The following is a 13,492-nucleotide window of genomic DNA, read 5'->3' on the forward strand; positions in this document are numbered from 1 at the left end:
ACTCTTCTTTTTGAGAAAGAAAAGGAAATTTCTATGCTTTTCTGTGGGAGTGAAAGACAGCATGTGGTGTGCCTTCATTGAAAGATAGCTTCTTGGCTCAAGGTCACAAGCTCCTAAGAAGTAGAGCCACCCCACCCCTAGGCAAGCTATTATTAAGCCAGGACTGGCTGATGTTAAGGCCAAGGAGGGAGGGAGGTGCTGATTGATCATGATCATGGCCCAGGAATGTTCCTTTCCCTCAGAGTGAAAGAATGGAGAGGAAAAGAAGCCATTGGTCAGGGATAAAGGGTCATGTGACAGGCTGTAAAGTCTCATGACATCTCCAGACATCCTCTCTTGAAAAAGATCATGGGGAACCAGAGTAATTTCTCCTTAGTATTGAAAGCTTTCCCTGAAAGTCATACTCCAGTGATTCATCATGGCTAGAAGGTAGTCCTTAGTTCTAGAAGTCCATGTCAATGGGGCTGTAAGTTCTGGTAGGTCCTATTACTCTGCAAAAGCTACAAAGATATACCTGGTGTCATGCTATATGTTTGTCACCCAAAGACCAACTTAGCTAGTTACAATAAGGCTGAAGACCAAAAAACTGGCTACCAGGGAATTTGACCATGGCAACTCAGGAGATCTGGGAGAGAGAGAGAGAGAGAGAGAGAGAGAGAGAGAGAGAGAGAGAGAGAGAGAGAGAGAGAGAGAGGAATTGAAATGAGTTGGTGTGCTGAGTACCTACACCAATAAAATAACACATCTTTCAAAGTATTGAAAGCCCTACGGGAAGAAATGGTCAATCATTCAATATCAGACCAACTCAGAATTTTCAGGCTCACAGAATTGGCCATCTAGTCTAACCTATAGTCAACCTATACTTCATTACCTGATGGTCTAGAGGTGATAGGGAGTTACTGGAGTTTATTGAATAGTGAGGTAACATGTTCAGATTTTTTATTTAAGAAAATCAGTCCAACAGCTGAGTGGAGGACAGATTCGGGAAAGACTTGAGGCAAGGAAAGCAACCAGCAACCCATTGCAATAGTCCAGGTATAAAATGATCAGGACCTGCACCAGGGTGGGGGAAGTATCAGAAGAGAAAATGGGACATATATGAGAGATGTTACAAAAGAAGAATTGACGAGATAATAAATTGGAAATGGGAAGAGTTCAGGATGACACCTAGGTTGAGAGCCTTTGTAACTGAAGTGATGGTGATGTCTTTGAAAGTCCTTGGAAAATTAAGAAGAGGGGAGAGACAGGAGGGTTTTTGAGTGGGGGTGGGGCAGAGAAAGATAATGAGTTCAGTTTTGGACATGCTGAGTTTAAGATGTCTAAAGGATATCCAGTTCAAGATCTCCAATAGACAATTATATAAATATGGAACTGGAAGTCAGGAGACAAGTTAGCACTCTCATGTAGATATGGGAGTCATGAGCATAGAGGTGATAATTGAATCCATGGGAGCTGATGAAATATCCAAGAAAAATAATATATAGGGAGAAGAGAAGAGCATCCTGGACAGAACCTTGGGGAACACTCATGGTTAGTGGGTGTGACCTGGATCAATATCCAACAAAAGAGACTGAGAAGTTGTCCAACAGGTAGGAACAGAATTGGGAGATAGTAAAGTCACAAAAACCCAGAGAGAATATCAAAGGAAAGAGGGTGATCAGTAGTGTCAAGAGATTCGGAGAAGTCAAGAAAGATAGGGATTGGGACAGCTAGGTAGCACAGTGGATAGAGCACCAACCCTGGAGTCAGGAGGACCTGAGTTCAAATTCAGCCTCTGACAATTACTAGCTGTGTGATCTGGACAACTCAATCCCAATTGCTTAAAAAAGGAGAGAAGGATGGGAATTGAGTAAAGGCCATTAGATTTGGCAATTAAAAGATTATTGATATCTTTTTTTTAAGCTTTCAAGTTCCTTTCTTTACTTTTTCATTGTTAACCCTTGTGACTTTATTTTTTAAATAAATAACAAATTCTCTCCCTCCCTCCCCTCCCCACTTCCTGAGGTAGAAAGAAGTCAGATATAGGTTATACACGTGCAATTATGTAAAACATGGTATTGGTAACTTTTGAGAGAGCACTTTTAGTTGAATGATGAGGCCAGTAGCCAGACTGAAAAGAATTTAAGAAGAAAGTGAGAAGAAAGGAAATGGAGCCATGAACTATAGACAACCTTTAAGAAAGGGAGACATAGGGGCAGCTAGGTGGCACAGTGGATAGAGTACTGGCCCTGGATTCAGGAGGACCTGAGTTCAAATCCAGCCTCAGACACTTGACACTTACTAGCTGTGTGACCCTGGGCAAGTCACTTAACCCCACTTGCCTCACCAAAAAAAAAAAAAAGAAGAAGAAGCTAGTTCAAGAAAGGGAGACATAGGATGATAGGTAGAAGGAATGGATGGATCAGGTTAGGCTTTTTTCTTTTTGGTGAGGCAATTGGGGTTAAGTGACTTGCCCAGGGTCACACAGCTAGTAAGTGTTAAGTGTCTGAGGCTGAATTTGAACTCAGGTCCTCCTGAATCCAGGGCCAGTGCTCTATCCACTGCACCACCTAGCTGCCCCTAAGTTAGGCTTTTTTGACGGTAGGAGAGACATGGGAGTGTTTGTAGGCAGTAGGGAAGCAACCAATAGACAATGAGAAGCTAAAGATCAGCAAGACAATGGGGTTGATCCCATGGGCATGAGATGAGATGAAATGGGAACATTTGTGTATTTCTAGGGGTTGGCCTTGTCTAGAAGTAGGGCCACGTAGATGTGAGACAGGGTGAAGGAGGAGACAGTGGCAGAAGGCATCTGGGTGATGTGAAATAAGGAGGAAGAAAGAAGAGGAAGCTCTCAGAGAAGAGCCTCATTTTATCAGGGAAACATGATTCTTGATTCTCATTAGGCTTGTGTGGGAAGAGGCAGCCATGGGAATTTTGATGAGGGATAAAAAATGTTTGGAAAAATGTCCAGGTGATTGGAATAGTGAATCAATTAGGGATATCTAGAAGGATTACCTTGCCACAGTAAGAGCCCACGTGAGATTATGGAACATAAATCTGTAGTGGACCCAGTCAGAATCATTTCATGATTTTCTCCAGCTTCTTTCAGCTTCAAGTTAGAAGGTGTGAAGACAGCAGACAATAAGAGTGATACAAGGCTGAAGCTTAGCAGGGAAAGATACGTGATAGTGTAAGGGGGCAAAGATCTTGAGGTAAGAGGACAGTGTAGAGTAGAGTTGATTCACCAAGTGGTCAAGAGAGGGAAGGGAAGAAGGTATCTTCCAGGCAGGGGTGGTGTCTTGGGGAAGAACTGAGGGGTCAAGGGATTGAAACAGAGAGGATAGAGAACAGAGTCTGAAGTTTCAAGGACTGCTTCCTTTTTCTCTTCATATTCCCCAGCTCCCATACAGTGCTTTGCTTAGTATGTTTCCTGAAGTACATTGTTGAAATGTCAGAGAAACAAGTCCACACCCAAGGTAAGACTAAACAAACCATGTACACAGGATCAAGGAAACAGGGAGCAATGGTGGGAATAGGAGGAGGAGGAGTCAATCAGGAAAGACTTCACAGAGGAAGAAATTTGAAGGAAGGGACAGAAAGTGGTGAAAAATAGCCCCTGAGCAAAGAGTGAAGGGAGTATGAGCCAGTTCCAGATGCTGCACTTGCCTGGAAAGGAGTCTGAGATTAGGTTTAAAAAGAGACAGTGATAAGATGAAGGTTGCAGGGAACACAATCATAGAAGCCTCCGAGGTTAAGGTGGGATGATCTCCCCCAAAGTGGGGGGGGTAGCGAGGAACAACTTCCTAGTGCAGTAGATCACAATTTCCTTTCTTCTTTCTTCTTGGTAAAGTACAAAGACGACAGGATGCCAAAAAGGACACCCAGCAAATGCATCATCACCCACTGGGCTGGTCTTGCCCTTTCTCTTTAAACCCAAACCAAAGAGTAAGAATTAAAGTCAAAAGGCAATGGAGTCTAAATACCCTGGCCAACTCTCTAAGACCATAGGGTGCAGAGAAGTTGTCAATGGTGCTGAGAACTCATTACACTGATGAAATTACAGGTCTGGGTTTCTGTTCTGGGTTTTTTTTAAATAGGTCAAGAGGGAACCAGAGGGGTGTGTTTGTGAGCCAGTGAATGGCACGGCAAGAACAATACTTGAGGAATGTGACTCAAACAATCGTATGCTGGGGACAGGAGATAGAGCTGGGTTCATGAACCAAGCAGGGGAGCACGGATGCAATCTGGACACAAGATGTTAAGAGTCTGGGCTGCCACAGTTATAGAGAGGGAGAACTAAAGGTAAAGGGTCCAGAGGACGAATGTATGAACCCTCAGGGTGGAGAGGAACAGATAAATGGATGAGATGTGGAGAAAGAACAAGTGTCCAGAACTTGGTGAAGGATTGAGTGTGGAAGCCTCAGAGCTGAAGCAATGGATCCCCACACCCAGTTCCCCTTGACCACCCCTCTCCACCCCTCTCTGGATTCCATCCTCCAGAGGAATGGATCACTCTGATTTTCCAGTTGCCAAGGAGACCAGAACAACACCACATCTGTAGCAGCAGCAGCAGCAGCATGGGTCACCAACACTGTTTTCTGCTTTTGAAAAGGGCAATTTTATTGCACTGAGGTAGAGAGGAGTGGTACTGAGGACAGTGCTGGGAGGAATCCTCACATCCTCTAGGGTGAGAGGAAATGTTACCACTCAAGCCTCATGACTGAGAAGCTCAGAAACAAGAGTCTCTTGTGGTGACCATGATCCTGGGTGACTGTTGCATCTATTTCCTACAGGGAAGGGCTTGTCTCTCTCTAGTCATTCCTTTCTGCTCCAATACCAAACATTACTTTGTAGAGATCATGAATTTACTTACTTGCTTCTATGTTTTAGTCTCCATTCTCCCCACCCCAGTACAACCAATTGATCAATCAATAAGCATTTATTGAGTACCAGGAGCTGGTCTAATTCCAGCTTAAATGCTGGAAATACAAAAACAAAAGTGAAAGCCCACACCCCCAAGAATCTTATGCTCTAATAAATGTTCATTTATACGTAAATACAGGATATATGGAACATGAATCCTAGGTAGTTTGGGGAGGGAAGGTACAAGCAGCTGGGAGGATGCTAAGGGCATAGGCAGATTTGTTTTCTTCTTTGTTTTCCCAGTGTCCAGGATAATGAGCATAGGAGGCATTTAAAGTCCATTGAATTGAATTGAACTTAACAAGGATGCGCCAATGCGTGGGCCTTAGAGTCACTGAAAATGACCATGGCCACTGCTCATCCCCTTTTAAGTCAACCCAGAAACTTGCCCTTTCTACTCCCTCATGTAGAATGGATGCTAGTACGTGATCCAGAGGACAACACCTATATATACAATGTTTATTGAACACAGTGTGGAATGGGCTAAGAAAGTGTGAAAGGATCTTTGAAGCTTGGGGGACAGCTAGGAGGTAGAGGAGAGAAAGTACTGGGCCTGAAGTCGGGAAGAACTGAGTCCAAATTCTATCTCAGAAATTTAATAGCTGTGTGACTTTGGGCAAGTCACTTAACTTCTGTCTGCCTCAGTTTCCTCAACTATAAAATGGGAATAGCAATAGCACCTACTTCCCAGAGTAGTTGGAAGAATTAAATGAGATAATTATTTAAGAAGCACTTAGCACAGTGCTGGGAAAATAGTAGGTACTTAATAAATCCATCCATTCATCTATCCTTCCTTCTTTCCCTCCTTCCTTCCTTCCTCCCTTCTTTCCTTCCTTCCCTCCCTCCTTGCCTCTCTTCTACCTCTTCCCCTCCTTATTTCCTTCCCTCCTTCCTTCCCTCCCTCCCTCCTTCCTTCCTTCCTTCCTTCCTTCCTTCCTTCCTTCCTTCCTTCCTTCCTTCCTTCCTTCCTTCCTTCCTTCCTTCCCTCCTTCCTCCCCTTCTTCCTTCCCAATTCAAATTCTCCATGATGGGTTTGGAATCAAAAGACTTGGGCTGAAAACAAAGCTTTACTACTTTCTACCTGTGAGACTTTGGCAGCTACTTAACCTCTCCAGGCTCCGGCTCTTCACTGTAAAATAATAGTTAGACTAGATGTTCAAATTTTCCTTCTGCTAAATGGGAAGAATTTAACTTCCTACATCATAAAGTTGTGAGGAAAGCAGTTTGTAAAATGTTTAATCATAAAAATGTGAGCTATTATCATTGTTGTTGTTATTAAGTTGTCGTTAATATTATGGAAAACCTCTTACTCAACAAACTGGAAAAGATGACAAAAGATGGAAAGAGTCAATGTTGGAGTGGTAGTGGAAAGATTTGCACACTTATGCATAGTTGGTAAAGCTGTAAATTGGTCCAAATATTCTGAAAAAATCATTGAAATAATGCTAAGAAAATTATTGAAATGTCCATATAGTTTGACCCAAAGATCTCTCTCCTAGACATGTGCCCAAGGAGGTCAAAGACAGAAGGAAAAGTTTCATTTATACCAGTCACATAACAACACTTTCTGTAGTGGCAAAGACCTGTAAACAAAGGAGATGCTCAAGAAGTGGGGAAATGGTTAAACAAATTGTCATCTATAAATGGAATGGAATATTCCCATTCTGTAAGAAATGATGAAAATAATGAATACAGGGAAGCATGGGAAGATTTCTATGAATTTGATTCAAAATCAAGTAAGCAGAACCAGGAAAATGCTACATACAGAAATTGTAACAATGTAAATTGAAATATATATTTTAAAAAACCCAATTCCAAATGCTGCATTACAATAATGATTAAATTTGTTCCTGAAGATGAGAAATTGTACTTCTCTTTCTTCTATGAACAGGTGTGTGTTTGTGTGTGTGTGTGTGTGTGGTATATGTGTGTGTGTATGGGAGAGTGAAGCAGAGAGATAAGAGATGAAACAATTAACATATAGTCAGACTTGGTTAATATGTTGACTAGTTTTGATTGATTATTTTCCCTCTCTTATTCTTTGACTAGAGAATGGCTTTCTAGATAGGATAGGGGGAAGGTCAAATATCTGTATCTATCTATATGTGTATAAATATACACACATGTATATCATATTTGCACATGCTTGCACACATACACAAAACATGCACATACATACATGTGTACAAGTGTGTATACATGAATGTATTGCATCCACATATGTATACATGTGTGGATATGAAGGTGATATGAAATAATATTGTTATAAAATAACAATAGAATCTATATCAAATTGCTTGCCTTCTCAGTGAGTGGGGAGGGGAGGGGAGGGAGAGAGAATTTGGAACTCAAAATGTTAAAAAAAAAAAGAATGTTACAATTGTTTTTACATGTAATTGGGGAAAAGCAAAACTTAAAAAAAGAATAATAATAGAAATATCTGTGACAAATTAGCTATACCATCTTGGGTTTTCATTTTCTTGCTTGTAAAACAAGAAGGTTCCACTAAATAATCTTTAACTTCCTTTCTGGTTTTAGTATTCTTGATTCCTTTGCATAGTGAAAGGAGGCACTTGATTCTACTTAGGTAGCTGCATTTCTTTAAATCTTGATCCAAATTGGGTCTATTTTGCTTATACTTAGAGATCTATTTCTAATAAATGCAGTGTTAATATTTTTTGGAGAAAAAAAGCATCAAATTACTTGAAAACTGAGCCTCAGTGAGGTCAAGTGGCACCTCTGATTTCCCTTTTTCTGTTCTAAGAACAACCTTTCTTCTTTTCTCATTTCTGCTGATTTAGGCATCAAAAAGCTCCAGGTCAGGTGGTCTTTGTGTATAAACACTATCTCCCTTTCCAGTCTTCTCATAATGGATTACTCTTACTGTATTCCATGATCCAGCTGTTTCTTACATATAACACTTTGTCTCCCAACTTGGCACCTTTCGAGGGGCTGCCCCCAGGCCTGGAAAACTTTCCCTTCTCACTCTGGCCTCCTAGTTATTCTATCTTCCTTCAAGACTCTGCCCAAATCCTACCTTCTATGAAAGGGTTCTCCCAGTCCTGCCCACCCCTCCACTTTGAGCGTCTTTCATCTGAAATGACTTCATATTTACCATACATATGTATATGCATACGTGCATAGCTTCTGTATTTCAGATGCATTATGGTTTGGAGGTTATCTTTCCCACTAGAATATGAGGTCCTTGGGGACAGGGACTATATTTTAACTTTTTTAAAATATCTCCAGCATTTAGCATTTTGCCTGGCACATAGCAAGCATTTCATAAAGCTTGTTAACTAGTGGTAGTGATCTGAAAATCAGGCATCCAGTATACAAGAAGATGGACTGTTCACCATGACCTAGCCTTACAGTAATAGACTTTGAACTGAAATGAACATTAGGGGATCATTTTCTAGATGAGGAAACTGAGTCTTGGAAAGGTTAAGTAATTTGCCCCAAACCCAGTTAGTTAAGTAAGAAAGGTGGGCAAGTATTTATGTAGCATCTACAATGTGGAAGGTTACTTTGCTAAGCACTCTACATATATTATTAATTTGATCCTCACAACAACTTTGTGAGATAAGTGCTGTTATTATCCTCATTTTACAGTTGAGAAAACTGAGGCAAACAGGTTAAGTGAGTTTTCCAAAGTCCCACAGCCAGTAAGTGACTGGATTTTAACTCAGGTTTTCCTGACTTTATGCTCATTGCTCTATCCACTGAACTACCTAGGGGCCATTCAGCAGCTTTTCATAGCACTATGCTCCCTTCTCAACTACTCAAATGACATTGAACATGATTTTTTTTTTTTAGTGAGGCAATTGGGTTTAAGTGACTCGCCCTGGGTCACACAGCTACTAAGTGTTAAGTGTCTGAGGCTGGATTTGAACTCAGGTACTCCCGACTCCAGGGCCGATGCTCTATCCACTGCTCCACCTAGCTGCCCCGCACTGAACATGATTTTAAAGACTTCACTGTCACATTTCTGGGATCTTCAAAATCCACTGAAATCTAACTGAAAATCTCTGGCTAAAGGTGAAGGGTACCAAAAGGCAAGAGGTCTCTGCCTTACCTGCAGACATCACCATCAGCTCCACTCACAGGTATCTCTGTGCATTCGGCATTGTCGATGGCCCACTGTTGTCCTGCTGCACAACACGTCTCTATGAGGTCTTTGGTAGAACCTGAACAAGAGGAAAAGGAAGGTTAGGTTGGTAACTTCTCTAAATGTTCTTCGATCATAGCCACTGAGACATAACCCAGAAAAAATGGGCAAAGAAGGACATTTTAAAAATTGGAAGACTAATTAATTCCCTTCTGTAGAACACCCTCCTTCTGATGTCTGGAGAGACCTTTTTCAAACCAAGGAAACTTTAGTACATGATGTAACCTTGCAGGATGAGAAAGCTACAAACAACCTAGAGATCTGGTCTCCTGGAACACCTTCCTTGAAACTGTCCATTTTCAGGCCAGTAATGAGATGCCAGCATATGTCACAATCCTTTGATGCACCTCAAATGCTGCTTCCTCCATGAAGCCAACTGGAAGTAACATTGCCCTCATAGCACCTTCTATTCTAATCATGCCTGTATCATATTCCATTTTATATTATCATAATTTTTTTTAGTGGGGGATATCTCCATCCACTCTACTGTTCCAGCTTATGGGACTAGGCATGCTTTCTGATACCCCTGGGGGACATGACAGACAGAAAGAAATTATGAATTTTTTTGTTAAACTTCGGAAAGTTTCACATAGGGAGTGCTCATTAGGGCAGAAGATATAGCAGCTATGTGTGTCGGTTCAGTCATTTTTCATTCATGTCTAACTCTTCACGACCCCATTTGGGGTTTTCTTGGCAGAGATATTGGAGTGGTTTGCCATTTCCTTCTCCAGCTCATTTGACAGATGAGGAAACTGAGGCAATCAAAGTTAAGTGACTTTCCCAGGATCATACAGCTAATAAGAGTCTGAGGCTGGATTGGAACTCAGGTTTTACTAACTCCAGGCCTAGGGCTCTATTTGCTGAGCCACCTACCCATGTGCCTGAATAAAATAAAGGCATAAAATTTGGAGTCACCATATCTGAACCTAGTATTGGTGACTGAGACATGCCTGGAGTTGAGAAACGGCTGCTTGTTGGTTGACCTTTGGGCAAACTTCTTCTTTTTGGGGGGGGGTGAGGCAATTGGGGTTAGGTGACTTGCCCAGGGTCACACAGCTAGTAAGTGTTAAATTTCCGAGGCTGGATTTGAACTCAGGTACTCCTGAATCCAGGGCTGGTGCTTTATCTACTGAACCATCTAGTTGCCCCTTAGGCAAACTTCTATGAGACCAGAGGTCAACACAAATCATTGTATAAGATACTCCTGAACAAACACAAATTGGTGCATCCCTGTATTCCTCTCACTGGAAGCTGGGACGGACAGACCATTGTCTCCTGCCAAGATAGGGATGCTCTGCAGTATTAACTTTACAGTTGTATCACAGAGCCCCCAGCGGAAGTGTTTTTTTTCAACCCTTCCATAAATGGTTATCAAGCCTGGGGAGCCAAGCTGTCAAGTTGGAAGACTGATACTTATGCCCTCTGCTAACGTCGTATGGTATTTCAGCAAGAGATGACACTTTCTAGGAGCCCTATACCTGACAGGATTGCAAATGGCTTGAGGTTTTGCAGACCTATATAGGAAGGACTGCCCATTGGAGGGAACTTTTTATTTTATTGTTTTGGAATTCTATTTTTTTCCATCATTATTTTTTTTCTTTGAGTCTGTGAGGTGTGTGCTTGCCAAGGGGATTTGTGGCATCCTTCCATAAATTGTAGTCACATATTAAAAGTTCTAGATTTTCTGGGTGGAAGCTATGAGCCAGAGATGGCAGAAGTCCCCCAAAGTGTACATAGGCCCTCTCTATCATGTGAGAGTCTCTGATAAGGGTTTCACAGTTATCTGTGTATATTTCATGTAACATTTTCCACCATGATCCACCCCATTGTCCTCAACAACTTATCAGCTCCTTAGCTTAACTATGTCTTACTTGTCTTCATAACTCCCCTAATAGTAGCCACAGTACATTGTACACAGTAGGTACTTTACTTTATTAACTCAATGAAGCCATAATAAATCAATTTCTTACAGTATATGCCTTCTACACCACCACTACCCCCCTTATTGCTCTCTATCTTCTCAACTTCTAAGCTCCCCAGGCCTGCAAATGACTGAGAACGGTGAATGGTAGTTGACTGGGGTAAGGGGAACTTGAGTCTAGGGACTCATCTCTGCTCAAGAGACTATATAGAAGGACATGGTAGTACCCCCTACAACAACTGGTTGTTATTTATCCATACTCAACTCTTTTGGGCAAATGGGCAAATCGCAAGAAAACAAGCTGAGATCAGAGATATTCTCAAAATTAAATTCCTAGTAAATGTCCCAGGACCAGCATACCTTCTCTACCTATAAATACCATCCCACACAATCAATCAACACTTAGCAATTAAGGCTATACCATGTGCTGAGAACCATTCTGGATGCTGGGGCTAGAGAGAGAAAACAAAACAGCTCAAAGAGCTTACATTCTATCAGCAAAAACAACAGAGTTAAAAAACAAATACAAATTACATGCAAAGTAAAAATCAGGTAATTTTGACAGGGAGGGGGAGGCACTAGCAGATGTCGATGAGGAAGGGGGAACAGGGAGCAGAGCAGGAATGGCTTCATGGAGGAGAAGGAGGTGCTTTAGGAGAGCTGCTGCATAAGGCTTTGCATACCTCTCTAAGCCTGTTGCTTCATCCATCAAACGAGGGGGTGAAATTGGATGATTTCTAAAGACCTTTCAAATTCTATATGATGCTCTGATCCTTCCTAGCTTGAGATCTATGGAAGTCGGATTCTATGAAGTCCACAGAGCTTCCATGGCTCCAAGGAAGATGACATAGTTGGGGAAGATCAAGACATGGAGATGAGAAAGGGGTACGTGCATCCCAGGCATGGAAAATTGCCTAAATAAACTTAAGGGTGAGAGTGTGAAAAACAGTAAGACAGCCCATTTGGCAGCTGGATTGTAAAGTGTGTGAAGGAAGGCAATCCATAACATGACCTGCAGGGGAATGCCAGATGTTCAGAATGATGACCCCGATACCCTAGCAGATCTTCCATAAGCAAGGCTTGTTCAGGAGACTCCACTCACTAAAGCAAGAACATGCACTAAAAATATGCTAAAGGGTCAGCTAGGTGGCACAGTGGATAAAGCACCAGCCCTGGATTCAGGAGGACCTGAGTTCAAATCTGACCTCAGACACTTGACACTTACAAGCTGTGAGACCCTGGACAAGTCACTTAACCCTCATTGCCCCACAAAAAAAAATTTTAAGTACACTAAAAAGATTTTCAGTGACCAGTGGTGAAACCAAAAAAGTGGTCTCAGGTTAACTCTCAGTTTCCCACAGCATCTTCTTAGCTGGAGTCCCCCATTTCTAGGCTAGTCTTACTAATTAAAGCTTGATAAGAAATTAAAAAAGCAGGAACAGAGGAGAAACTAAAGCAAGGCAGATACAGAGACAGAGAAATAGAGAGACAGAGACAACAGAGAGAATAAAGAAGAATGTTGGCCACACATGAATTCTGCATGAGTTAAGAGAGCATGGTCCAAGAAGAACACATTCTGCCAATGGCCAGGGTCCCACCCAGATCCCCAGAATTGTCACAAAATGAATCACTCTCCATCTGTAAGGGAGGAATTCTGGCGAGAGACCGGACGAAGGGGTGTACGTCACTTTGCTGTGATCATTTAGGAATGCGGTCCTGGAAGATCATTAGGAACAAATAGAACAAGGCCTAGGAAAACACCCCCTAAAAGTCTGGGGAATGAAAATTAGCGTCAGCTTCCCTGGCAGAAGACTGCCTGTCTTGTGAATGGATCTTTATCTCTTCCCCATTCACTTCTGGTTTGTAGGGCTGGAAGTATCACTCTTACAAATGTGGGAGTTAGGGCCACTTACTGTGGCTCCCAGGGACATTAGATTATTGGTGATAATGTTTTTTCTTTATCTCTCTCTCCCCTTACAATGCAGATCTGTTAACATCTCCCATCTTTTCATGTCTGGTGATTCATATCTTTTCTTTTCTTTTTTTTAAGTGAGGCAATTAGGGTTAAGTGACTTGCCCAGGGTCACACAGCTAGTAAGTGTTAAGTGTCTGAGGCCAGATTTGAACTCACCTACTCCTGACTCCAGGGCCGGTGCTCTATCCACTGCACCACCTAGCTGCCCCATTTCTTTTCAAGAGACTGTATGTAAGGAAATTCTGGTACCCACTACAACAAGGTCAAACACTTCTGACCTGCTTCCAAATCCTGCAATGTCAGACCTTGCTTTGGCTATCAACCAATCAACAAGCATTTTAAAGCATCTACTATGTTCTGGGCACTGTGTCAGGTCCTGGGGTACAAAGACAAACCCTTTCTAGGGTCTCTTCTAGCTCTAAATCGATGATATTCTGATTCTAGGAAGCTTAAGTGGCTCCAAAGAAGAGGACATCACCGGGGAAAGCTTCACGAAACCTGAGCTGACTATCAAAGAATTTGC

At 42.0% G+C, this 13,492-nt stretch overlaps 1 protein-coding gene across 1 annotated transcript in view; it reads right to left on the reverse strand.

Moving 5' to 3' along the window:
- FBLN2 (fibulin 2) overlaps nt 1–13,492 on the reverse strand; it is a 231,106-nt gene that overhangs the window by 54,468 nt on the left and 163,146 nt on the right. Inside the window, exon 4 of the mRNA XM_043975890.1 lies at nt 8,981–9,092. Within this exon, the coding sequence (XP_043831825.1) occupies nt 8,981–9,092 (112 nt within the window). The remainder of the gene's footprint in view (nt 1–8,980; nt 9,093–13,492) is intronic.

Source organism: Dromiciops gliroides, chromosome 1 (genome assembly GCF_019393635.1).
Source record: "Dromiciops gliroides isolate mDroGli1 chromosome 1, mDroGli1.pri, whole genome shotgun sequence".
NCBI classification, from domain to species: Eukaryota; Metazoa; Chordata; class Mammalia; order Microbiotheria; family Microbiotheriidae; genus Dromiciops; species Dromiciops gliroides.